Below are 27,772 nucleotides of genomic sequence, written 5' to 3'. Positions count from 1 at the left end.
ATAACGATAACGATAACGATAACGATAACGATAATAATAATAAATAAATAAACATATTTATGCAGGATGACCATTTCAGTTATAAAAACTGCTATCGACATGGGTCCTGCATAAAATAAATAAATGAATAATTAATAAAATAAGATATAAAATGAAAAATATAGTAACCTATAGTAAAAGACGACAATATTTTTCTTCATTGGAACATTAATCAAAGTTTCAAATGTCCCTGCACATTTCTTGTTAGTCTATAAATTCTTAGATAAAAATATATGAAAATTAATAGAGTATGTTCTTAGAAATGCTGCAAAAACCGCAGAGCAAAAATATCAACGAATAGCAATAAAAAATCCTGCAGGAAGCCCAAATTTGTCTCCAAAAGCTGCTGTTGTTCCCACTTTAAATAGTTGAACTTTGCTACAACAGAGGAACGACTCACTTTGTCGAGAGTTACTAGCCTAATGCCCCGTCCACACTACGCAGGGGGAATTTGAGAACAGAGGTTTCACTCCCGGGCTATATAGGTATGTGCCGCCCCAAAGGGTAGGGTTTTTTAGCAGTTTTGGTCATAAATAGTATATCAATTTTGGCCATTTTGGTCATAAATAGGGTATAGTTTTTGCACTCTAGCCTTGAATTGGGTATGTTTCTTAGAAGAAGCTACTTTTTCATCATTATCGATAAGACCATCAGCAAAATCCCTTCACAACGCCTTTTAGCATCGGTCTGAACTAGGTAACTAATTATAAGATAGGTCTGAAACAGGGTATTCATAAACAGGGTATCGAATTTTGGTCAGGTCATAAATAGGGTAGGGAAAATCACAGATTTTGGTCATAAATAGGGTAAGAGTTTTAAAAAGCGAGCGGCACACCCCCACCCAATTTTTCTGGGAGAACCCCCCCACCAGAGTTTTCACTCTGAAAACGCATCAAATGTTTTCCGTCCGCATAACGCCGGAGGAATTCAAAAACGCAGCAATCACGTACCGGCCATTTTAGATTTGTGTTTGAGGAAAACTCGGGCAGTGAAATCACACGATTATCGTTACGCCATCGCTTTCGAAAAGCTTCGTTTTAAAAATGTTTTCCGTCTACACCCTACAACGAAAACCCGGCAATTTCACATTCGTCCGGTTTGAAGGGCGTTTTCGAAAAGCCCTGTTTTTGTGACGGATTAGTGTGGAAAGTAGGCCTCACCCCAGAAATAAATCTGCGCTTTCTCCGGCGTACTGTGGACAATGCTTAAAATGATAGAAACAAAGTAATTATACGTATGTGAATCAACGCGAGATTGGAATTAAAAATACCAACCTTAGTAGAGAACTTGGTAGCATGGAAGGAAATCCGTCATTGAGAGTTCGACTGTACTTTTTCTTCGCAATTTGTATTAAGTGTCAAGAGTAAATAAAGCATTGTTGTTATTGTTGTTGAGGGTACAGTGTAAACAGTGTAAATACATACGAGACCCATACAACAACGGAAAAAAAGATTTGTTCCTATGTTGACTAACGTAGCATGCAAATACTGCCGCCTCACCTCTCTCCGAACCTAACACTCAAAGCGATAGGAAGAGAGGACTACGTGCCTGTATTCGCATGCTATGATTAACGGAGTGGTAGCTTCTTATGGGTTCGTTTAAAATTACATGATACAAATCTACAGTAACTCAAATAACGTTATTGTAGGTGAAGACCAATTAGCATCATGCCTTCTTAACGGGATCCAAGAGGGGAAGAGGATAAATGGGAGGAAACGCCTGAAACTGAATTCAGTACAATGTCCAAAATTGGGATTTTGGTCTGTTTGGTTGGCTCAGAAAACACTCTTATTATTTCCCTTCCTCTGTTGGTTTGTATTCTTGAACTATGCCATGACTTGGCGTGGAGAAAAAATAAATGTGTAACTAAATAATTACACAAACATTATTTGAAATAGATAAAATTAAATGATAAAAAAATTATAATAATTCGTTCAGCTCGAATATAAGACTTTTTCTTCTGTTATTCATTGGAACGTTTTCTTATTTGACTGATATTAATAAAACGGAATATTTTTGATCGGTTTGGTTGAATACTAGTCAAGAAATTAGCTGATAATGTACAACGGACCCAAAAATTCTGTGTAATGTATAGGGTTCCCATACATGCTCTGAAGTTAAACAAATTATTCGTGTGGCTTGAATGTTGGAGTCATGGATCTGAAATTTAGTAGACATCATCTCTGTATCATTGACTTTAAAAAGCTCGTTTTGTTTTTGTATTGCGGAATCATTTATAGCTGAGTAGTTAATAGTTTAGCAAGGGATCTCTACGTATACATAGTTGCAATACTTGTTTACCATCTTGAGGTCAAGCCGTGCAATGAAATAATCCTTTAGAAGTTGAATTTCTGTTCGTCTAGGGCTAACCTGTATCCTAATTAATTGCTCAAGTCTACTCCTTTTAACAAGGGATCTTAATTATAACCAAAATTAATGCCCTGACTATTTCAACCAACAGGGGAATGTCCCTGAGGACCTTATCAAGCCCTCTCAAGCAATTTTGGGATCTCATGATATGCATGACATTTTATGATATTGTATGCTGCTAAAGGCCGTTAGTGTAGCTGTACAGAAATAAATCGCACAGGTTGATGGAAGAGAAAAGTCTTTTTATTTACGGGTCTGTTGAACATTTCCCCCGCCTGATCTCTCAGGTGTCTAACCCTACTAAAGCACTCAACTATTTAACTGAAAAGGCTGTGGTCACACTTGGCGCCAAAGCAGTGGTGCCTGGGCACCGCAACAAAATAGTGTTACATTCAGACACTAGTACTCCAAATAGTTAAGTACCATTTAGTGCGCGAGTACAAAGTCGAGACCTTGCCCGATTTCTGGTGTGAGTACCGTAAATCCTCGGATTAGCGCCCGGGGCGCTTATTTCAAATTTAGGAGAAGATGGGGGCGCTTAATCGAGGGGGCGCTTATTTAAGTTCCAAATCGTGGCCTGGCATGATCATTTTTTTAACACATCATCTCCGCGTAAACAACATAAGCTGTTTATCGACATAAAAAGCTGATCCTCAAGTTTAAATCGCGGCACCGTAAGTACTTAACGTGTCCACTTAACGTGTTCTCCAACTGAAACAATGTACAAATCTAATACTACACGACGAAAACTATACATCCTTTGTTGGCTCAGTACTCGTCCACAAAATGGGCGAAGGTGAGGGGGCGCTTATTCGAGGGGAGGCACTTATTTCGAATTTTGGCCAATAGGAGAGGCGCTCATTCGAAGGGAGGCGCTTATTCGAGGGGACGCTTATTCGAGGGGGCGCTAATTCGAGGATTTACAGTACTTGGTAAAAAGGTGTGTACACATTGGTGCCCAGGGAGGATCGTACTCGGGCACCGTTAAGGCTCGGTCACCAAGTGACAACATAACCTAAGACTTTGACAATAGTGTGACTCCTCGTATGATTATGTCGCTTCACAAATTTGTGTTTCTGAGAGTTAAGAGCAGTGTAAAAAACTTTTTTTTTTTTACAAATTTAAAGCATGTTGATGTAGGAATGAAATAGCATGGTGTTTTTGGTCTGAGAAAATTATGCAGTTTATGTACATTGCGCAGAGGAAATGACCCATTTCTTAACCATCGACTTCTTTTTGATTTTCGTGTCAAGCATCGCCTTAACTATGGCGTCTTCACTGGATAATCTGCGATTGATGACTCGACATCTTTGTGCTAAATCACCTTTTCCCTTTAAATCAACAACGCTAGCCTGTGGAAAATGTTGGTCAAATGTTACAAACATTCGCTTACTTTTGTCGTCGGTTAGATTTGGTAAGCTCTTGCTGCATTCGTTGTGAACGGACGGTAAAACAAGTGAGTTTCTCCGTTCGTCGAGGTAACCGCTTGTGTTAGGACGAAAGGATAGAGCACTGTATCTGCGTGGCATCAGATTTGGCGTGACGCAATTTTCGCGAGCCGTGACTTTGTCGTTGCTTTCAATGGTAGTTTCTTTGAAAGCGGAATTTAGTTGCGTGACAACTCGAGCGGCGAGGTATTCCGTAGATGCGGCCCTTATCGCAAGGGTCTCCGTGGATGTCATTGGTGACGGTGATGTACTTGAAATAGGAGATGATCTTGAAGAGGAGTTCCTCAAATTTTTGGTCCTTTTACTAGGAACTTCTAAGTGGTTCTTTTGCATATTTTGGTCAAATGTTCGCACAAATTGTTCTTTATCCCGGAATAAATGATTCGGTTTTTCCTCAGCTGAAGATTCGCTTTCAGAATCACTTGCGCTTAGCGGAGGCGGTACACCAGGAAAACTTGAAGGAAGCTGTACTTTACACTGTCTTCCGGACAGCGAAGGGAGTTCGCGAGTTGCAGTTGAAAACTTCAAAGCGCTCGAAGTTGAACTAGGGAATGAACTTCTCCTTAATCCAGGGACTAGAGATAACGGTGGAAAACTTGCGTTTAACAAATCAGAGGATTTTCTTCTTGCATTCGTTGCTTTCCTATTTAATTTCTCTTCCCAAACTTCTGCTGGAAAATCTGCGGTCAGGAGGAATTTTTCATTCAACTGCCAAGCAGTTTTGACTTTAGAGCTCTTATTTTCTGGCTCCTTTCTCGACCCCTCTGCCTCCGCCTGTGCGGCGACACTCGAAGAGTCAAAGTCATATTTTTTAGCTTTATCATCATTGCTAACATTTTCAACGTGTAGTTGAGTAGCCTGTTTCCTTGGAGATCCATTGTCAACTGAAATTCCGTCTAGAGTTAAATCACTTTGGCGACTTTCTGCCGCAGCTGTTCTCATCCAACCGACATTGTCAATATTTACGTTCTCCAAGCTTAAAAGTTCATCATTATCATTTTCAAGTTTAACTTCTTCTGGAAAATCCGTAGCAGCAGATGATGACCGAGAATTCATAGAAATCATGCTGAGACAGTCATCATCGCCTTCCTCGTAACACAGGTTCAGCATTTCAAATCCGTGCGTGTTTACCACATTTTGAAATTTGTTTCCATTGAAAGCTCTTGTCTCCGGTAATACACGAATTCCAGAAGTAGTTCTTTGTATCGTTGTTCTTTCTTCACTTTCTGTTGCATATTTAAATTTATTCCTTTCTTTGCGCGCTAATGTTAATGTTGCAAATGCTTTCTTGTTTTTACTTTCAGTTTTCTTTGTCTTCTTTTGTGACCACTTCGCGCTAGTCGTAGAATTCCCTGGCAGTGTTATCCCCTTTTCCGCTTGCTTTGACATTTCTTTAAAATGCTTTCCTTCTTCCAAAGACGAATTCCGAAAACCTTTAATTTAAGGTATGAAGTTCGTGTCCATTAGTATTAGAGCACTTACATGTATCTCATTAGTCCAATTCTAACATTTTTGTAACTAATCTCTCTTGTATATAACGCACAATATTGGAACCTGCTTTCAATGCTTTTAAACTTCCACTGTCAAACGGAATGGACCTATTTGGCGCCTCGGTAACAGAAAACCTATTAAATGTTGCACACGGAGAGCTGGTGTCAGTTATGTTGAATAGTCATTATGACAGCTGCAGCAGGTGCGCCAATTTTCTTAATAGTGTTGTCACTTCAGCAAATATTGTAGAGTTTTGTTTCTAGCCAATGATAAGCATCCCGTCCGCTATTTTAGGCACATATAAATTATTCTGTTTACAAGAAGTTTATATATCAGTCGTTGTTAGTCGATGTTTACTGACATAACTCAGTGAGTGGCCGGAGGCTTGAGCCACAGCTCCATATTAATCTAGTGACTTGAAAGGTTATGCAAATTAAAGATCGTCCGAGTCTTTTAGCTTCTCGCTTTTATTAATTATTTTCTACGGATTTTAAGAGCAACAAAGGAAAACAAGAGAAAACACATACTGAAACTATTGAGGTAAAGACAAAGCCGAATTTGACAGCTGAAAATATATAGAATGCAATATCGTAAAATAAAAACAAAGACGATACATCTCGACATGGTTTACCATGACCATGACACTAACCAACTTCGGATTCAGCCGGTGGACTTTTCAAACTTCCAAAGGCACATAGTTAATGTTTTCGTTTTCGTAAATGATTGACTTTTCTAATTTTGCACTGTTTACCTACTTCAATTATTAGGGTTCCTCTAAAGTTATAGCTTCGGTTAAGAAACCACATGAAAAATTCAGTACTGCATTCGATAACATTATATTCTAGAAAGATATTAAAGAAAACTATTTCATTTCAATTCTGGAAAAAAAGTTCTTCGATAAACGTTGTTCTAGCTGACTAAACGCGATAAACAGATTGGATTCTGTTATGGGGAAAATAACTGCCACTCTGTTTTGACGTATTAAAATGGGTTCGTTTGCTGAATTAAATGTGAAATGGAACCACTAAGTGACAGATAAAATTCCACGAGGGAAAAAGAAAAGGAGAAAATGGATATCGCGATAAAGATACTGCAATTAGATCTCAATTTAACACTTTAGATATGTATGTTCTCTCAAAAATGTCATCACACTAATGGACCAAACACTTTGCCGTCATCTTCGCTCTAAGAGTAAATTTGAGAAGTCAGAATATTACCGACTACGTTGCAAGCGAAGCAATTCTTGGGTTGTGAGAATCCTTTATTTCCAGTCTAATCGTTTGTTTCACGTCATTTTTAAAAGCACGCAACACGAAAAAATATCGCCTTTAGTCATGACCAGTCACTCGAGGATGCTGTTAAAATTGCTCTATATTATAGCAGGAGCTTACGTCAGAAAGAAAAGATTATTTACTGTAGCGAGGGAACGTAGTTACTGAACAGGAACTAAGCTGTAGAAATCTCAGGGCCAAAAAAAATATTATTGTAGAAAAAAAAATATCTGCATTGACCTGCATTTCATAAAGGTTTTTTTTTTTTTTTTGTCACTTTTTGTGAATGAAATCAATAGACTGAAATGAAGTGAATAAAATCTGATTTCTATTATGGACATTTCAGGTTTTTTTTCCCACATGTATTTGTCGCACTGTTTTTCTAATACACTTTTGTTTAAAATGAAAGAAAATAAATTAAATTCCTTTTAAACATGAAAGAAACTAAAATCATACCATAAACATAACACATCTTACTTTAATATACGCAAAAAGCAAAACAACCACAAACAAAAAAAAATAATAAATAAATAAATAAAATTAATAAAAAAAATTACGAAAAGAAAACAAATATAACTCTTGGGTTAAACTTGTTATTGGAAACATTTTCTGCTACTGCGAATTTGGAGTTTTCCCGAAAAAGTTCAAATAGCCTTAAAGATTGTTATAGACTAAAATTCATTGATTGTGGAAAGGATGCATTATGTGTTGTTGAGAGCTACGAAATGGTTACAACGACGAGGATTTCTAAAAGGTAGCTTGGGCAATGTTGCTCACGAGTAGCCCGTATGGTAAATTTTTTTTTCCTCTACAATTGTAGGAGCTTTTTAAATGTCAAAAACATTCAATTTTCCGCTCATCTTGTAGAGCCTTTTACAGCTCGGTTTTCAAGTTGAAAGCAAAACTGCGATCGACGAATATTAGCATGAATATTGCAGTTGTGATGCAGCTTGCTTTGATAACATTTTGAAGAAAATTGTTATCAGAATAGAACTTTAACTCAGATAAAAAATATATCGAGACGTAAATAAATAATTTTAAGCCTACCGTATGATATCCCGGTATAAAAGCGGTTCGCTAGCGAGCTATCTTAAAGAATCTCCTGGATAGGATAATACTGTTGTTAATAAGAATTGCCAACGATGTTTACACAGAGAAAATTTATTGCAATTAGTTTGGTTAACCAAACCGTAAACAAACTTTATTGATACTCAGCATAGGCCATCTATCGACCTAATTATTTTTTTGCTATTTATATAATTATAGAGAGGCAAACCTATCTAAGATATGATAGACCCCGTAATGGCTATGATTTGGATGAAAGAAGTGAGTACGCTAAATTTTGGACGAAAAACGTTCCCTTGTGTAAAATACAGATTGCTTGACTGTATGAAGAATTGTCACACTAACACTGTACAAGACAATACAAGACATTATAAACGCTGACAATTTCACTGATATTTCGACACTTCTTTTGAAGTAATCACTGTTACTTAATTTTACATCTTTAACTATGTGTTTGTGATATCTGCTGTTTTTTAAATAGGTTTCCACCTACATCAACACACATTAAAAGCTCATTAAAGTAACATCTGCAATATTGACATAAACATGCATTAACTCTGCTTGAGCAATTAGAAAGGGGACAATGACTATTCAATCCAGTTTCTAAAAACCGTGACGTCATTAACACGGGTATGACGTACATCATAATAAACTATCATTGCATTTTATTAACTTTATTCCATGAGCTGAATTCGAAATCAGCCTTTCAAAGCCTGACGCAAACACTACAGCGTTTGTCTGGCTTCCAAACTAGTACCAATTTGTAAATCTTCGTTTCCTGGGACTAGAGTTTTGCAGATGTAATTAAAAATGTACAAGAAGTATAGAAACTTACTGAATCCCCACAAATTGTCCGTCTTTATTATATTGTTTGCATAAGACAAGTATTTTTTATATATATTTCCAAAAGTTTCAAAATATGAAACTCGGGAACCAAAATACTTTTTTGTCGAAGTACGTGTTGACTTTTTTTTTTGAATGATCAGAAAGACCAGTGTTAGTTACAGCGTAATAACAAAAAGATGTTTTACACCACCTGGTTTGAAAAGGATTTGATTTGAAGAACAGAAGCCATAAAAGTCAGCTCAGCTTGAACCATTTGTTTATCCTTGTCATTTTGTTAGTTAAACACCTTCCATGTATTAGTATTTTGAATTTTGTATTTTGATTATGGGCCATTTTCTGAAGTGATCATTGCCTGATTTCAAGCCGAAAAGGACTATTATGGGATTAGCATTATTATGGGATTAGCATCTATTGATCCACATAGCCTTAAGGTGCATACCAAGCACAAAAAGTGCATACCAAGCACAAAATCCCCACGTTTGGTGCAAATAGACCCAATAGTAAGCAAGATACAACCATTCGAAAACATCAAAATTTACATGTATCGCTATCCGGACGCTGTGTCTGGATGACCAAATATTTCTGTGTAATTTTGGCGTTTTTAAATGGCTGTATCTCAGTCAAAACTAGCCTGATTAACACTAAACTTGGGGATTTTGTGAATCTCGGTTTGTTCTTTCTAACTATGTGGATCAATAGTTGCTAATCCCATAATCTACAGACTCGTACCTAGTCCTTTTCGGTTTGAAATCAGGCAATGAGCTTGAAATTTTCTCAGTCTTCACTTTACCCCACCCAGACCTAATATGGTACTCATGTCCCCCTCCCACGGCGAGAGTAGAAACTGGTTGAGAAATTCACTCCGATCCTCAAGGCAGTCTCGTCTCCAGAACCGTCCGTCCCTCTGTAGTCCCCGACGCCTGGGCATGAAGAAAACGTGACACTGGAGACACATGATCGCCAGTGAAGTACTCTTCGCGTTTGCAACCAGAACCGATTATTACTATTTTACAGTAAATGCGGGAAAAATTCTGGGACTCAAGCTGGTGGGTGTCCGTCGTTTCGCAGATTTTATACCCTTTGGAAATTTCGAAATTTTTATTTTTCGTTATTTCAGAGAGCTGCTGTCTAAACAAAGAGTCACCGTGGCTTCACAACTGAACAATGTTCGTCCGTGAAGTACTCTTCCCCATATTAAGCGGATACTAGCTTGAGTCCCAAATTTTTTCCCCCCACATTAACTGTAAAACAAACCTGTTTTCGGCGGACACCACTGTCAAGCGGACGCGGAGACCAATGTTTAGACCTTTTGTTAAACAAAGCCTGCAATAAGCGGTCAGCTCGATCAGACTAGTACTTTAACACTAATAAAGTGTATTATCGTTTGTCTCACGATGTAGTCACTTGAGATGTAGATCGCGACGTTTCGACTTCAGGCGATAAGGTCGACTGATTGCACGGTATCATTTATATCACAAAGGTCGGCTGTGATTGGTGCATTTCGATCCTCCTATTGTTCCATTGTTCCGGCGAGTAGCTGTTCCCTCAGTGGTCCGCTGTTGTACCGTTCTCCTGTTGTTGTGTTTCTTGATCGTGGGTATCCATACTTCAGGAATTTCAATTCCACTGTCCCTGTTGATGTTGTTAGAGTGAAGTCTTATGTGAATAGCTTCCTTGACCCTACGTGTGTACCAGTGAGGATCTCGATCAATAAACTTGACCTCATTCCAGATAGGATAGTGGCCGGTCTCGTGGGAGTGTTCAGAAACGGCGGATATATCCCTGTCGTGTTTTTTGATCCTCTCCTGCATAGATCTCCCTGTTTCCCCGATGTAGACTTTGCCGCACTCACAGGGAATCCTGTAGACAACACCATCTTGTTTAGCCGAGTTGACGGTGTCCTTTGGTCGCACTAAGTGTGACCGAAGTGTCGTGTCGGACTTAAAGAGGGTGCGAATGCCTTGTTGTTCTAGGCAGCGGCGGAGAGACTCCGAAACTCCTTGGACATAAGGTAAAACGGCGGTGGATTTAAATTCCGCGACAGGCTCTCTTCTTGGGGTTGTTCGTGCCTTTGTGATCTTCTGTACAAAAGAAGAGGGATATCCGTTAGAAACAAGTACAGATGACAGATGTTTCTTCTCTCCAGCGATTACTGATGGTTTGGTGACGAGACGTTTAGCCCGGTCGGACACACACTTCACAATACCGCGCTTTACTGACTGAGGGTGGTGTGAATCATACGCTAGGTACTGATCAGTATGTGTTGGTTTCCTGTAGACACTGGTGGTAAGGCGGCCATCAGGTTTTCTGTAAACTGACGAGTCGAGAAAGACGATCTTGTTGTTGTTCTCGATCTCCATGGTGAAACGGATTGATGGTTGTTGACTGTTCAGGTGTTGCAGGAAGACGTCAACTCTATCCCGATCCAGGATGGTGAAAGTATCATCTACGTAGCGTTTCCAGATCTTAGGCTTGCAAGGTGCACCATTACATGGTTTTTGCAGGGTTTAGGCGGGCCTTCTCTTAAATTTAGATCTTTTTTTTTCTAAGAGTCTCCATTTTACATTAACGTGGTCTTTACAGTTTTTCGAAAAGCCCCCATTATCTCATTTAAATTGTTTTCACAGCCTTTGCAAGGTCCCCCTTTTTAATTTACATGTTTTTAACAGGCTATTTACAGCCCCCTACCGCACCCGTGCAACTTCTAGGTTTTTCATTTACATGGTTTTTACTATTTCTTACAGGCTCCTTTTCTTTCATTGACATGGTTTTTACATGTTTCTTACAGGCCCCCTTTTTTCATTGACATGGTTTTTACATGTTTCTTACAGGCCCCCTTTTTTCATTTACATGGTTTTTAAATGTTTCTTACAGGACCACTTTTTTCATTTACATGGTTTTTACATGTTTCTTACAGACCCCCTTTTTCATTTACTTGGTTTTTACAGGGTTACGAACATAACATTTCCAGACTATTTACAGCATTCGCTTGAATTATTTACACGTTTCTTACATGGTTTAGCAAAGCAATTTACATGTTTTTTTACAAAGGCAGATACTGTAAAAGTGCGTAAGATATTTTACAGGTTTTTACATGTTCTTCAAATGATCATTGTCGACAAAGACAGTGTAAATCACTATTTACAGAACATTTACATGCTGTACTAAAAGCTGTAAATTTCCTTTAAATTTATTTGACAAAACCCTAACGTGTAAATTGTAATTTACAAATAACGTAAATCAAGATTTACATACTGTAAATTAAAATTGACATGTCCATGTAAATTTTCAACTTTTCCAGTGTTTTCCAATTAAAAAAGAAAACATATTCCTGGCTTAATTGAAGTCATAGAAAGACGAAAGGGACGTTTGGGGAACGAGAAACTATGTACAGAACACGCGAGCAGCGAGAAACTGTTTCGACAGCTTTGTAGAGCCCTACAAAACTTTAACGATTGTTTCTGTAACTCGAAGAAACACGGAGATCGTTTTCAGTTTTTTTTCCAATTCACCACGTAGAAAATAAAGGAAAATTAGTCGTTTAGTTTGATAATTAAAATGTAAATTCTCTTTGGTAGTGCTTGTTAATGTTCAATGTTTCTATGGCATTGAAAATGGAAGTTTGGATTTTAGCCCGTGTACATTTTCTGCAGTGTCGTTGTTTTCAAATTAATCAGAGTTAAACAGTGCGGGGCGTCTACTTGTCGTACTTAATAACTGTTGGACACACTGACCTGACAATAATGACACTCATTTTTAGTCAGTTTCAATAGGTTAGCACCTGTTCCGCCCTTTTTATTTAAGATCCGGGAACATTGCAACTGCACTTAGCTTCATTCTGTAACCCTTGCAGTTTGGCCGATTCCGCGATGTCCTTCAACAACACCACTGTCGGTGAAGCTGCTAATACGACTCAAGCGACTCAAACAGTGGACATAATCATGGAGCCAGCCTGGTTGACTATCGTTCGACTTACCATTGAATGCATAATTGCGGTTGCTGGCATCATCGGAAACTTCGCAGTTTGCTTTGCTATTACAAAGCACCGCACGCTGAACATAGCACCCACAAATACGTTGATCAGGAATGCGGCCATCGGGGACCTGGCAACGCTTCTTATATCTTTCCCACTTGGTGTAGTCAGAGAACAATTCACATACTGGCCGCTTGGCGAGTTCACATGTCGTTATATTTTCCCGCTAATCGACATCTTTTTTGGTGTGTCCGTTTGGTCTATTGCTGCCATAGCATTCGAAAGGCGTCGCATTTTGGGGGCCGACGTCCCTCGACTGGTTCTCAGATCATCAGCAGTGCCACGACTCGTCTGTGCTGCCATCTGGCTCTTTTCCTTCCTTGGGATTTCGCTGCCATTGGTCCTTATTTACAAGTACTATCCATCACCGGATATGAAGCCCATATGCCGGCCAATTTGGCCAAACCCTATATTAAGCTTCATCTACAGCATCGCCATGTCCCTGTTTACCTATGTCATCCCGTTGTCCTTGATCTTTGTCACGTATTGCACCATCAAACGCAAGCTGTACAAGAGCGAATCGTTCCATATTGAGATGGCGGATCAAAGTTTCAGAGGAACTTTAAAAAGCAGTCAAGTAACCCTTGTGAAATCACGCATCAAAAGGTTCAACAAAATCATGACTCCAGTGGTTGTTGTGTTCGCCATCTCAGTTTTCCCTTTGAGCCTGTTCCGTATACTCATCTTGTTCTACTTTACTAACCCCGTATTCGTGAAATACTCTCATGTAATGTTCAGAATCTGCTTCTTCTTTTATATCCTCAATTCGGCAAGTAACCCATTGATTTATTCTATCGTCAATAAGAGGTTTCGCCAGTCCTTTAGGGAAATGCTCGCCTGGGCTTGATGATAGTTGAGACTGATGAGCTGACAATGAACATGTCACCGAGAAAATCGCAAGTCTAAAACGCACCTTAGATAAATTGTTTATTCCGAATTATACTCCGGTGTAAATTCGCTTAGAATGCTTCTAGAAGAACATGTGTCTCCATAGGAATTAGATTTAAAACATGAACCTGAATATGGATGCATGCTTGAAATACAATTTGAGCGTAAAAAGACTTAATTCTATGACAGTTTTCGTTTAACTCTTTTCGCAGTTTAGGGTAAACTGTTGTCAGAAGCTATTTGAAATAAATCTTTGCTTTTTAAAGTGTAAAAGAGCAAAAAATAAATAAATAGAATCAGTGATAATAATTATTCAAGAGACGATGGTATCATCGTCTCTTAAAAATGATAATTTTAATAATAACAATAATAATAAAGATAATAATAATAATACTAAAACTACTACTACTACTACTAGTTTTAATAATAATAATAATAATAATAATAATAATAATAAAACGAAGCTAGCAAAACTGGTCTCAGTTTGACTGACTTGAACATCGCGACTTCATGTTGGACCTTAGAAGGGCGTGTTCCAGTGGTATTTAACTCGTTTTATTAAATGTTTTTTGGATAATTCTTTTCCGTGGCAAGTGATTAGCAGCAGCAGCACGTTTGCAAGAAAAGATATTCGGTGATTGGTGCCCCTTTCTACACAGGTTGGTAATCTCGCTCGTGAAAACTGTGTTTGTTCAGTCAGTAAACGTTTCTGAAAGTTAACACGCTGTTTAGACTGAAGTGGACCACATTCTATTTAGTTTTTATACCACAGTGGGCTGTAAAAACTGGAAAACCTCAAGTCATTCTGCACTGTGGGAGATTACGATAAACGAAAGCTTATGAACAGATTGAAACGTCGGTGGTGTCAACTGCAAATAACCTTTTTTTAAGGTTTATTTACTCTCGATAATCATTGATTTTTGCGTAAAAACATACAAGATGGTTCCGGCTAAAAAAACTATTCACCTACGAACTGCCACTGCTTTAGGATAAAAATTGAATTTTTCTCGATTTGAATAACCAAAGTAAATAAGATTCCGCGAGAACTCTAATAAGCTTGACAAACTGCGCGTTAGCAACAGGGACAGTGGAATTGAAATTCCTGAAGTATGGATACCCACGATCAAGAAACACAACAACAGGAGAACGGTACAACAGCGGACCACTGAGGGAACAGCTACTCGCCGGAACAATGGAACAATAGGAGGATCGAAATGCACCAATCACAGCCGACCTTTGTGATATAAATGATACCGTGCAATCAGTCGACCTTATCGCCTGAAGTCGAAACGTCGCGATCTACATCTCAAGTGACTACATCGTGAGACAAACGATAATACACTTTATTATAACAACCTTTTACTTTAACACTGTTCAGCGATGTTGTTTTAAGCTAAGTAGATTATTCCAAATTGATGCATTGAGCTACTGTACATTGTGCTACTGTACACTGTGTTACACTGTGTTACAAAAGGGTTAATTATTAACTATTACTGCACAATATATTAGAGCCTGTTTATAGCGGACACCCAGTAATAAGCGGACACTAATGAGTGTCCTAAGGGTGTCCGCTTAATACAGGTTTCACTGTAAACATCCTGTTTATCACTCCTCTGGATCTCTCTGAAAAAGTGCTATTTTTTGACCACAAACCAACACCAGTCACTTGATTCCGTCTGTTCAAAAACCAAACTACCGAATACCCACCAAACTACCTAAAAGCGAATGCAAATTGTCAAAATTTACAACGGTACAAGTTCGCCTCATGGGTCAAGGTTTCTCAACTACCAAAAATTACGGATTGAAACTACCAATCACAGCCCACTATCATGACCGTTTGAACTGCACGTGAAACAAAACACTGAGCAGCATCGCTTGTGATTGGCTCATTTTTTCTTACTCTCAGACGCACTGTATAGCAGTGTCTGATCCTGTCTCCTCGATTCAACATCGCTTTTCCGTAAAATATCTTTCATATCTATTTTTTGCTGATACATAAGCTGAAATAGAAAAAGGAAAGTTTCAGTATTTGAAAACGGTGAAATTAAAGACCTGTCGTGGAAGAAAAAGCCAGCTCGTTGTTTCGTGTCAAGTCGTGACCAATCCATGCTGCGGTTTTGCGGTTATCTTTTGCTGTTTCATCTCGCATCTGATTGGTCGCGCTGCAATAAACATGCCAGAAATTTTCTCTAGCCGGTTCACGGTTTTACGGGAAAGACTGTAATTACTTATACCCTCTATGAAAAGAGCCTGCCGGGAATCATGGTAGTTGTATTCATCATCTTGGACTAGATGTTTTGTTGCATAAGGCCAGTGTGCCTGAAATTTGACTTCACCAATCACGATTCAGCAGGCGGGAAATACCGTACTGTCACTGACGTCAATGTATGTTAACAGGAAAGGCATCGAAAACAGGCAACGTTTCTCACTGGAGACGGCATTAAATATTCACGAAAAGCAATTTATAATTCCAAAAGCCTTATCTAAATGTAAAAAGGGAACTACATGAAATATGTTGTGTCTCAAAGCTTCTGAATTTGGCGCTAAGACCGCGTCACCCGTGTCCAGCAACTCGTTCCTCGCTCTCCGAGTGTCGCCTGTTGTGTTATTTTGACAAAATATGCTGTTCCTCGTCAAATTAAAGCTAGGCTTCTCGAGATACATGTAAGTCTTAAAAGAATTCAAAGAAGCTTTAGCAATGTCTCTTTTTTTGTCAGCTGTGAAGAAAAGACTACTATCGTGTCGTTTCGGTAGAACAGCTCGGTTTTGACTACAGCTCGTACTGCGGCCTCAGGCACCGTATACGAGGTTGTTTTGATGAATACAACTACCATGACTCCCTGCAGGCGTATCTCATAGAGGGAATTTAACTCAGGGGGCGGTAAGATGAGAGACCCTGGGAACAAGGCTGTCAAGAATCAAGCCAATCAGATCATGCATCTCTCGAGCGGCACCTTTTCCTCGTGTCAAGGCCTCGTCGTTTTTTGACGTCCTTGTTTAAGTTTATTTAAACAGTCGACTATCAGACTACCAATGCAGACTATCAGGAACAGCTGCCAAATGTAATGTTAACCTTCGTGAACTCTTCGCGTTCACGCTTAGCATATTGTTAGAATATTCCCTGGTAGGATATCATTGATTTATTATTTGATCTCTCGCGTTTGTTTGATAAGAATCAAGGGCATAGAAAAGCCGATCAGCCGAAATCTCGATAATGTTCGACTTTAATTTTACTTAGAGTGAGTTTAAAACAGGTATGTCCGGTAAATATGTTTTATTGGAAGCCCTGAAGTCCTTTCAATTTGTCCTTAATGTAAGCCTGAACGCAATTCATACCTTCCCAACCGAAAAATGTGGTTGCTGATAAGAATAATCTTGTAACTTCGAACTTTATTAGCTTTTATTGTGTCCTCGAGTTAATGAAAAGTGACTGACACAATCAAAAACCAATATCTCTTTGAACAACATTTACATGAGAAGAAATAGCTGTTAAAGATACAACTCCTTGCACACTTGTTAAAAGACGACTGACTCAGTGGTATGACTTCTACAGCCTAACGCTAGCAGATATGGCTCATTTAGAAATCGCTACAGAGTAATTTGGAGCTATTGACGTTTCATTTATATGCTAGTTATTTCCTTTGTGGTTTGTCACATGCTGGTGTTAAACCACCGTTTATTTACCAAAACCCTAATTACTTCAGTAATCAAGGGCGTTACGGTGATTTACATACTCGCTCAGCTTAAATTCGAAACTTCCGAGGCGGATTTTCTTCGAGCGGTGGAAGCTACGAAGTTGAGTTTTTTAATCTGTGAAGGACAAAGTAAATTAGGCATGGGTAAATTAACCTAAATTCACTCTGAATGATGACTCCTGGCCAGCTTCCTTCAGCACGTGCTTGTCGACTTTCAGTTTAAAGAACTGAAGACTAAAATTGTTAAAGCCTAATTCTACTTGAACCGTCTTGACAAATAAACCCCCGTTTTATTCAATTATTGATTTCTTGACAGCACTATAATAAACTGAAGCCTATTATATTCAGGAACCTTCAGGATTTCCATGATAATGGGTTCGTTGAAGCGAATTAGACAGTTGTAAATCATTTGCGTCTCTCTACGCACTTGACAAGAAGAGATAAATTTCGAACGGTGAGCACGATGAAATTGATCTGGTACCCTTTTTGCTAGCCATATCTCAGAGCACTGCAATGGCACAGCGCCAAAGGAGAACAAGCGGTGTGGCAGACTTGTTCAAACAAGCGATCGAGGCCAACGATCTGGCTCAGCTCAAATTTGCTTTAAAGTATCACAAAGCGAGAATAAATGAACAGGACAACAAAGGAATCACAGTCTTGCATCGAAGCTGCCTCTGTGGACAACTGGAAGCCGCAAGGTTGCTGGTGGAGAATGGTGCCGATCTAGAGTTGCGGGATGATCAAGGATGGAGCTGCTTGCATTACGCCGCATATGGTGGTGACGTCGACGTCGTCAACCTTCTAATCCACTCTTGCGTGGATGTCACAGCGACATCGTACGAAGGAAAACTCGCAATTGACGTGGCCAAAGGAGAAGGGATCGTCTTTATCTTGGCCTCGGCGATTCTAAGAGCTGGAAAAGAGCATTTACTACTCCGCTACATGGATGAATCGACGTCAAGTTTGGAAAGTTTGCAGTCCATCGCCGAGGAATGCCAGAGGATGACTCCAATAAAGGGAGCCATGTCGGAGGAAATTTTGCGGGCAAGTCAGCAGTTTTTGGCACAGAGCTTTAGTGCTTATTTGGATGAGAAGTTCAATTTGAACGAAAGCGATGGAGAGAAGTCAGAATTAGCCGAGGGTGCACCTGAGGAACCGGCCAAACTATTAAAGCTAACAAGGAAAAATTCATGCCCTGTAAAAAAAGACCCTAAAGAACTGGCACCTTGCAAAAGGGCTCGCTTAAATTCTTTTAATTCGGCGTTCTCTAACAATGTCTTACAACGCTATGCAGTTAGTGAGACCAATCTGTCAGATGAGCATGCTGATGGGAATCAGGAAGAGATAAGCGCTGAAATCAACAGAGCTCCGAACTTTTCTGATCTCAACAATGTGAACTCAGAAACGTGGATTTATTCGCGGTGAGATTACTAGAAAGACCTCAGCAGGCACACGGACAATTGGCGGCAGTTTAGGTCTAATCTCACGGCCTGTGAGCACAGAGAACAGCTATCCCCAGCATGAATGCCCAGTACAAGTGTTTTATAACTCAAATACCGTCTTGATAACAAGATCATGGAGCTCAAAGCAAGCCGCTAAATCTTTTTTCGGACAACAAGGTTTTTCTTTGTCAGGTCTTTGTAAATAATATCAAGCTGGAAGTTTAAAATATTTCATTCATATGATTTGATGAAGGACAGATTTGTTCTAATTTGTTAATCGATAAGTAATCCAGTCGTTGAATTTCCATATATTAGAGACTGATGACATTTTGGTTTATGACTTTCTTTTGGTCAATGATAAAATTTCGGCCGACCCGGGTTTCATTCTTAATCGTTCCACATTTAAGACATCTATAGCCAGATATTTTAGTAATTGATCTTAATAAGAACCAGAGGGTAAAAATTATCCGACCGTTTCGCTACAGACCTTTACTTGATTGCCTGCATATAGTCACTCTAAAGGAAGATGCAGGACTGCTTGAAAGGGAACTTGGAATTTTTATCTTTTCTTGCTGTCCTTGCAAGTTGCACCAGTACCTTTTAGTTTTGACAACAATGTGCATTGCATTATTACTCGACAAAGATACGAGAGTAAAGGAACACTAGCTAAAGGCAGGCCGGAAACACGAGCTGGAGTTGTCTATTTTCAGACATGAAGTAACTGTACTAATAGCTCTTAAAACAGGAGTACAGTCTTGGTTTGAACATATGCTAAACCAAAGAACTATGGTGATCAATTATTTCGGGAACATTGATTAGTGAAGTCGGTTGACTTTGAAAGTGATACAACATCAGTCAAGAGTGCCCATTCTCCTTTAACCCTCAGAACCCTCAAGTGACTTACTCATGATATGATGAGGTTATGGAGACACATGAGCGATCAAAACATTCGTGATTTTGCTTGAGGCACTGTTTTAGTTATTTTGCTGGAGAAACGAGTAAAAAGCGAACTTAATAAATACGATAAATTTTAGCAAACTGTTTGACCACAGGCGGTGAGTTTGACAAATGAGACCTTTGATATCTACAGCCAATTCAGGTTCATCTCATGTAACTTTGCATAGGAAAAGAGAGCCTAACAAGGAACCCAAACACTCGTAGTTGCAGATGGCAGTTCAGCTGCTGTTTTTGTTTTTGTTTTTTAACCACGCATGTGCGAGCGTGATCGCAGTTTGCTGTTTTGTTCGTTCGCATACAGTATGTATCTACTGATAAACTGAAAACCAAAATTACCCTCAAAACAATTTGTTCCCATCAAAACTCTTCAGTCTCAATTTAGTAGCAACCCTGCTGCCTTGCCTGATCTGCTCTAATAATGAGCAGTCGATTAGCCATAAACACTGGTGTAGTGCTTATTTTCTCCTCCAGCACCTTCAGAAAATACACCACCGCTTTTAGTAGTTTGTTGTTTGAATCAGTCAGACGTGCAAACTTGACTGTATTCACCACACCTCAATGAAACTGTTGTATGGACATCCGCTTTAAAATACGTAAGGTTTTCGAACCACGCAAACATTTAACTGTAGCATGTTCTCTACATGATTTAATAATGGACAATTTCTTTGTTCTATGTTGTGAACGCTTTGAACATCTCATTCAGAGAACTTAATTTAGATGTAGGCTGTAGTTTATGATTGAACGAATTATAATTATGTGACACCGAGGCAAACCCTGCGTTACGTTTCTCAATATTTGCCATGGTTGTCATGTGAGCAAATTAACAGCAATTAACACGTCAAGGTGAAGAAGCAGTTAAAAATGGAAATGTCTGTAAGATTAGCAGTATTTCAGTTCTATAAAGCATTGCCGTGAGAGAAAATAATTAACGTCATAACAGCTTGAACATCAAGCTGTTGTTAACGTTTGGAGATCCATGATAAACTGTGCACGTCTATTGAGAGTGTGTCTGGCCTGATGTCGACTATTTAACTTTCATTGTCAAAATGTCTATTCTCTTTGTGGACGCATCATTTTGTAAATTTGGCTGGCAGTATCAGACGTTAATAAGCCTTGACCCCAAGCAGATAATTTTTCCTCGTAAGCTACAACACCGACTCCGGGACTACAAACCGTAGCGAAATCAGTGAAGCTGACCGTAGCAAATGGGAGCAAGTATGACAAGTTATGTACCAAAGATGAGCACGAATTATATGTCATTTGTCTGGGTTCAGTTACACTTTACAACATAATTAAAAGATCGCTAGTGACTTCTAGGATTTATTCTAGATGTAATTGAATAACATGGGATTGGAGATACCTTTTAGGATAACTCTTTTCCGGCTCCAGAACATTCCACTGCGCTAATCTAACAATAACTTTCTTTTTTGTTTTGAAGCAAATGAAGCACAATATCTAATGGTGGTCAGGTCGGCCTATATTTAGGAATCCTTGTCTGCTTTCTTTGTTCCCTGGTCTAAAAAAGTCGACAGAACTTTAAATCCATGCCTAAATCCTATGTGCAGTCATGCAGTTGGACTTAAACTGCTCCAGAATATTCTAAGCTAAGAGAATTAAATGTAATCTTAACTTCCTTTTAAGCAAATGTCTAAAAAATACCTAGGTGAACCTATTTTTAGCGGTAGTGGTATTCTTTTCTTTGTTCCTTGGCCAAGTAATTGCAAGTCAACGAAGGATTTATTCCATGTTTTAATCGTAAGTGCACAGTCATAAATTTTAACCAATTTTTTTTAAAGTTTTTCTATCGTTCGAAGGGATTACTGAGAAGCTTCTTGATTTAATCGACTTAGTTATTGATGCTAGACTGCCTTTGTTTTAAACACTGGAAGGAATTCAGATCATGCAATGCCAAATCAACGTGAATGATCGTTTAGCTAAACTTATATATAATGTTGTATTTCGGCGTTGTATTGCAGGGCATGGTGTATCAAATTATGCCATTATGATGATATCACATACTGTTCGCTCCGATCACGGCGACGAATAAATTAAAACAAATTGCACTGTGGAAACCCACTGTGTTAAATAAGAAATACACTATTGGAATAGACAGCGTTTAGTCCTGCCAATTTGGGAAATTACATGTGAATTCCAATTTTTCGATGGAATTGAAAATCGAAATGACTTTCGGTTTGAGTTATCGGGAGATAACAAAAATCGAGGGTTTAAGAAATCGGAATGCCACTGCATTGCATGAAAAAGCTAGCTTCTAAGGATTGCACCGATTACAGTTAATTAGGACGATGCACTCAGAGAGCGAGCCCAATTTGATATTCACAAGCACTTTTTGCTTCCCATATTAACATCACAGGTGGAGGTTTCTGCAGTACATCTAATGCTACAGGATAGTAAGCCTTCGAAGCCAGCTTTCTAGCTTTCTCGGCCCACTCCTCCAGCTGCCAAAGTGCAAGAAACTCTCTCTTAGGGTCTAGGGTGCGCTTGCTGGGTGCCCGGGGGATCTGATAGTACCTAAAATATCCTTTGGAATTAGGCGAGGTCGTACAGAAGTTATCTGCGCGCAAAAGGCGCTAACCGGGTTATCATTCAAACAAGTCATCCAACGAATTTTAGCGTGTACCTAGAAGAACAGAGTACGCGAGGAACCAGATTGTTAAGTAATTTTGCACACTCTACTTTACTGCTACCACACTCTATTCATTCCCTGTTTAGTTTTTATTTTATGCAATGACGCCTTTGGTTCAAGATTTTCAAGTGTTTGCTTACTCAGTAAACAAAATCAAATTTTTTCCCCTACGCTGAATTATTCTAATGTAATGCAACGAGTACTCGGTCTTGGATTTTCGTGCATGCACAAGAGAATGATGAAAAAAGAAACGATGGAAAAGACAGGTATTTGTACGTTGAATCTCCAATGTTCTCTCCAGAACTAATGATTGAGTGCGCGAAGAAGAAACGTTTGTTTGTAGACTTCATTTCTGAAGCCTCACCGTCTTGTTAGCAGCTATTATATTGCATTTTTTGTGATTGTTATCTCTTTTTGTTTCGACGTATTTTTTGTCATGTATGTTTGCGGGCGTACTTGTAACACCCGCCACTGAAAAAATTGTTATCAAAACTGTTGCGTGCGATGTCACCTTCGTTTTAAACTTTCATTTTTACATTCCTTATTGTCGCTGAAGTAAATACCCAAAGGCTGTTTATGCAAAATTGCAGCTGAGTCAACCTGTACTTCACGAGCTTGCCACTTCTTTTCACAACAGCTAATTTAGGCATTACTTCGACCTGTCGGTTAGCCAAACTGCATCTAACTAACTCCAAGGTAAGGCAAGCAAATATTGGGCTTAAAACTGAACAAAAGCCCCAAAATGTTTGTCGTTATGTCGCTCCGTGTTCTTTTGTGTTTCCTTCTGTGTCATCCGTCTGTCCACGGCAAACCTTTCCAGGAAGAAAACGAGGTATGTACAACGATGCCTACCCGTGCTTGATTTCTTCCTATCCACAAATAACAGCAAATGACTTAGTTTGTAATTTCGTCGAGAATCGGCAGGCAAGCTTAAGTGAAAACTAGAGCTTCAAGTCCGTAAATTTAATAACAGAGCACTGACGACCATCGGGAGAAGGGATTTTAAGAAAGAAGAGAAAAAGACAAGAGTTGGAATGTAACAAAGGCGGCGGCGTGAAACAGTTTTGGCTGGAGAACACGACGACCTTATAACGAGAGGAGTTGATGGTGCTGACGATTGATAGGAAACCTTTTAATTAGTTTTAAGCATCTTTCAGAGAAACTTTCTTTTTGGTTGTTTTCTTTTTGTGATAGGAACTTCTCGTTCGCTTAGATATTTATCAACCTTTATTTCTCATAAGTTTGTAAACATAACGCACAGGTTAACCACAAATATGAATCCATTCAAGAATGACTAGTCGGTTACTATGGACTGTAGTAATTCCGAGGTATCAGATTTTAACATAATATTCTACAACTTATAATATCTCCCTCAATAAGTTCTAACTCCGATTTGTTACTTCTAGGATTTATTGATAAGAGAACCAAGAGCACCTAAAGAGAAGAAAGCGGGTATGATTTTTGAATAGTTTGTTTAAAGAAGCGTTTGCTTTAATAACTTTGAATAAATAATAATTATGCCGAGACAGCTATTTAAATAGCAATCTGTACTTGTTCATTTCATATGCACAGCTGAAGTGTTACTTTTACCTTCTTCCATTTGTAACATAAATAGAACTGCGTTAATTTTGTTTAACAAATAATCGAAGTCAAAGCCTTGTAATGCACACAATCATCAAACATGACGGCTTGTGTAAACTCAAGCGCTAAACTTCAGCGTGAGTTTTTATGAATCTCAAGTGTTCTCAAACAATCGGAATGGTTTTTGACAGTGTCATAAATGTATTTGGTTTGTTCATATGCACCCAAAAAATATAAAAGTGGGCGTAGCAATAAACTAAAATAAACTTATATGGCGACCGATAACAATGAACTTTTGTTTGTGTTTTTTGTATGCTTAATATCGCGGGGGTATTTTACAGTTTAGCTCAATGTGTTCCCAGGCCCCACTTCGTATTTTCCAGTTATTGCAGCATGCATGAGGAAAAGTTCATATCTTAGAAAATTCCAGCAAGTGAAAATACAGTTTTAAATTGGGACTGGTGTTTGTGTGTACGTTCAAGATGGACAATAAGAAACAAATTGTTCTCCCCCGTTGATGAGTGACACTTAAAATTAATATCAAAATTCAAACGAAAGTAAAAATAGATAACATAAAAAGAAGAAAAATGTATAAAAAGTGTCATTTGTGATGTTATGTATGGGTAACAAGTAAGTAACAAGAGGACAGATATCTGACCGCAAGACAAGAAACTCACAGAAACTTATATTAACATTCCTTTATGTAAAACTGCTACTGGTCAGAGGACATTTCAATAAAGGATTGTAAACTTATGAATTTCATTAGATAAAGATTTTAAATTGTGCAAAGGTTTAGTAAACTTTAAAAAGAATCTTAAAACAAAGATGCTTAACGCGTTTTGAAACAAGAGTAGTGTTTACACTTTTTAATTCATTGTAATTTTATTGCATTTTTTATTTCATTTTTTATTGTATTTATATTGTATTGTTCACGGAAAAACCTATATTTGGGAGTGTGCAATAAAGTAGTTTCAAGGTTCAAGGTTCAAGTAAATCAGCTACCCAAAATGGTCATAAAAATGAATTATTAATTGTGTCCTGTTATCTCTCTCCATTTGTTTTGATGCTGTACTTGACTAGACTGTGGCACTACACTCACTGGGTCAAATGGTACGGTGACGTCACCCAATTATCCAAGACCTTATCCTACTGACGTGACATGTGTGTGGGTGATATCAGTGAAGCCGTCACAAGTTATTGAGCTGGAGATTAACTCTCTTGACATCGAACAAAGCAGCAAATGTAAATATGACAGTCTGGAGATTTTAGACGGATCAACGGTAATTTTTGTTGTACACTAATAAATACACCATATTTCACCTACTGAAACAAAACCTGTATGTCAACGACATTGAATAACCGAAAGACACTGAGCATTAGCTCACTCATTGGCTCATCCAGAAATTATAAGCCTTAATTTTATACTAAGTAAGTTCACGAAAACTTTCAAGGGAATACAGTGTAAACCTTCGGAAGCAGCCTTCATAGCCTATTTTCAAGGTGCACTAAGCCTCTCTTTCAAAGCGAGGTCTGGTGCACTACCATTCATATGAAAATGAGTTTAATTTGCATATCAATGAAATCTCATTTCATATTAAAGGTGGGCACCAAACCTCGCTTTGAGAAAAAGACTTAGGTAATTCGGAAATGGCCTATTAAACAGTTTAATTTTGTGTACTGTAGCCAGAATATTGAATTCATCGTCCTTGTTTTCTTCTGATGTCAGTCCAAGTCTCCTGAGCTTGGAACATTCTGTGGTTCTACAATTCCATCTCTTATTCGCTCGTCCGGGAACTCGTTATATTTAACTCTGACGTCAGATGATGGCGATACCGGAAAAGGATTCCAAGCAATTTGGCGAGCAGTATCCAATGACATCCGTAAGTACAGACACGAATGTAAGTACTTCAAATCTCAAGGGAAGGTAGCTTTCCGTTGATCTGGTGGAATCGTTTCTTCGTTTAATTTAGGTCGTCCTAGTGTACGGCCATTTTATTCGAAAATCTTTATAGAAAATTTGGCATACAAGCAAATATATGCCACTCGTTAACGTGACAGAGGGATCCCATGAGAAAGAATCCGCACAAACTTTACGCGATAAAGAAAATGATTTCTTATGGCACAAGTTTCACCGTCAAAATCAAAATCTTCCTTTTTTTCTTGCATTTTTTTTTCTTACAGTTAGAATTCGGAGGATTTAATAACTACTTATTAACCGAGAGCGAGGTCTTTACGGGACAATCTCAAACCGAGACTTATTGACCAAGTAATAGCGAGGTTTGAGATTTATCCGTAAAGACCGAACAGTCGTTTATAAGTTGTTTATTATATGGCTTTCTGCTTTGCTTTTGTAGGCCCGTCATGGGCCCGTGGGCATTACGGGTGAATGATGCCCTAGAATTAGCCAATCAGAGCGCACGTTATATCGGCTGCAAAAAAAAAAAAAAAAAAAAAAAGAAAGAAAACACAAGCCATATAATAATCATAACAACAACAACAACAATAATAATAATAATACATTTATATAGCGCTAATACTATGAAATATTCAAAAGCGCTTTGCGTAAAAAGAGGCTAATAAAGTAAAACAAAGATCTATAAAAAGCATAAAATGTGCTAAAAACGCAAAAATAGAAAAACGGCTTATGTAACTAAGAGTCACTAAAATTATAAACAGCCCTAAACCCTTTTAAAAAGATATGTTTTCAATCGTGAAGAACAAATGTCAAAGTCAAATGTCACAAGTTCTGGAAAATGTAGGTCTAACTCTTCTACAGTATGGTGATTGATGATTTTTTTCCTGTTATAGAATGCGGAGGAACGTTCACTGACGAAGAAGGCAGTTTCCAGACTCCCAGATATCCTGAACCATACCCGGCCAATATTGAATGCGAATGGATTGTAACCGTACCAGTCACTCACTCTCTCACTTTGACGTTTGACGCGTTTGGTGTGGAGGAAAGTTCCAAATGCAAGTACGACTATGTGGAAATCAGAGATGGTGCCACGGATTCTTCAACACTGATTGGTTAGTTTCGTGTGATTAATTTATTTTCTTCACGACTATTAAAGCGCCTGAGCCTTTGGTCAATAAATAAACAATTGTTTGTAAACAGTTACAGACATTTTTCGCAGGCTTACGTTTTGAATTCAAGAGACTTAAAAAAAACACGATTAAAATCAGATTCATTTTTGCCATTTGACCATCTATGCAGAACGTCACACTTCAAAGGCGAAGAATAAAAAGGGCTCTGTTGACGTACTAAAAATATAACATCACTTTATTAACAAGGTTGATTTTATGGATACTTTGTGAAGCTAAAAGATAGCTCAATCCTTTTCCGCATAGATAATACAAGGCAATATCGTCCTGCATTTTATTTTCAGGTCGTTTTTGTGGCTCAACCCCCCCGGCTGAAGTGACTGCGCAGGGGACATCTCTGTACATCAAACTTTTTTCAGATGAGTCCGACACAGGAGCAGGGTTCAAAGCATCTTGGACAAGCCAGCATTTAGGAGGAAATTCAGGTAGGAAAACCCCAGAGCCTGTTCATCACTTTAGTGATAATCCCAAGCATGTAAATTTTCACAGCTTATGCTTGTGCTAACCCCGGGGGGAGGGAGTACTCCCAGAAAAATTTGGTAGGGGTGTGCGGTCCGCTTCCCAAAACCCTTATCCTATTTACGACTAAAATCTGCGACTTTTCCCTACCCTATCTATGGCCAGACCAAAAATTCGATACCCTATTCATGACCGTTGCGGCTGACACAGTTGCCCTAAACATAATTTTTGACGTACTTTTGTTTACGGTCTTATCGATAATGATGAAAGAGTAGCTTCTTCTAAAAAAACATACCCAATTCAAGACTAGAGTACCGAAACCATAACTTATTTAAGACAAAAATGGCCAAATCGATACCCTATTTACGACCAAAACGGCTGAAAAACCATATCCTTTCCGGCTGCACATACCTATATAGCCCATATAAGGGAGTACCCCCC

General features: G+C 38.6%; 4 protein-coding genes across 4 annotated transcripts in view; 3 read left to right on the top strand and 1 right to left on the bottom strand.

The window, feature by feature from the left end:
• Nucleotide 1: 1 nt before the first annotated feature.
• LOC145499522 (uncharacterized) lies at nt 2-6,813 on the bottom strand. Its single transcript, XM_081479038.1, has one exon. The coding sequence runs from the start codon at nt 5,244-5,246 to the stop codon at nt 3,594-3,596; it is 1,653 nt and encodes a 550-aa protein (XP_081335164.1). The 5' UTR covers nt 5,247-6,813; the 3' UTR covers nt 2-3,593.
• Nucleotides 6,814-11,688: 4,875 nt separating this feature from the next.
• Nucleotides 11,689-13,506, top strand: LOC145500550 (neuropeptide Y receptor type 6-like). Its single transcript, XM_081480071.1, has one exon. The coding sequence runs from the start codon at nt 12,400-12,402 to the stop codon at nt 13,408-13,410; it is 1,011 nt and encodes a 336-aa protein (XP_081336197.1). The 5' UTR covers nt 11,689-12,399; the 3' UTR covers nt 13,411-13,506.
• Nucleotides 13,507-14,978: 1,472 nt separating this feature from the next.
• On the top strand, nt 14,979-19,749 carry LOC145500720 (uncharacterized). Its single transcript, XM_081480245.1, has one exon. It carries the CDS (start codon nt 17,660-17,662, stop codon nt 18,569-18,571), a length of 912 nt encoding a protein of 303 aa, XP_081336371.1. The 5' UTR covers nt 14,979-17,659; the 3' UTR covers nt 18,572-19,749.
• Nucleotides 19,750-22,719: 2,970 nt separating this feature from the next.
• Nucleotides 22,720-27,772, top strand: part of LOC145500266 (ovochymase-1-like) — a 9,031-nt gene continuing 3,978 nt past the window's right edge. The window contains exons 1-6 of the mRNA XM_081479767.1: nt 22,720-23,021; nt 23,596-23,641; nt 24,851-25,050; nt 25,497-25,650; nt 26,579-26,797; nt 27,157-27,297. Of these exons, the coding sequence (XP_081335893.1) occupies nt 22,932-23,021; nt 23,596-23,641; nt 24,851-25,050; nt 25,497-25,650; nt 26,579-26,797; nt 27,157-27,297 (850 nt within the window). The 5' untranslated portion in view covers nt 22,720-22,931. The remainder of the gene's footprint in view (nt 23,022-23,595; nt 23,642-24,850; nt 25,051-25,496; nt 25,651-26,578; nt 26,798-27,156; nt 27,298-27,772) is intronic.

This window comes from Orbicella franksi, chromosome 10 (assembly GCF_964199315.1).
Source record: "Orbicella franksi chromosome 10, jaOrbFran1.1, whole genome shotgun sequence".
Taxonomy (NCBI): Eukaryota; Metazoa; Cnidaria; class Anthozoa; order Scleractinia; family Merulinidae; genus Orbicella; species Orbicella franksi.
This window is presented reverse-complemented; position numbering and strand designations above follow the sequence as displayed.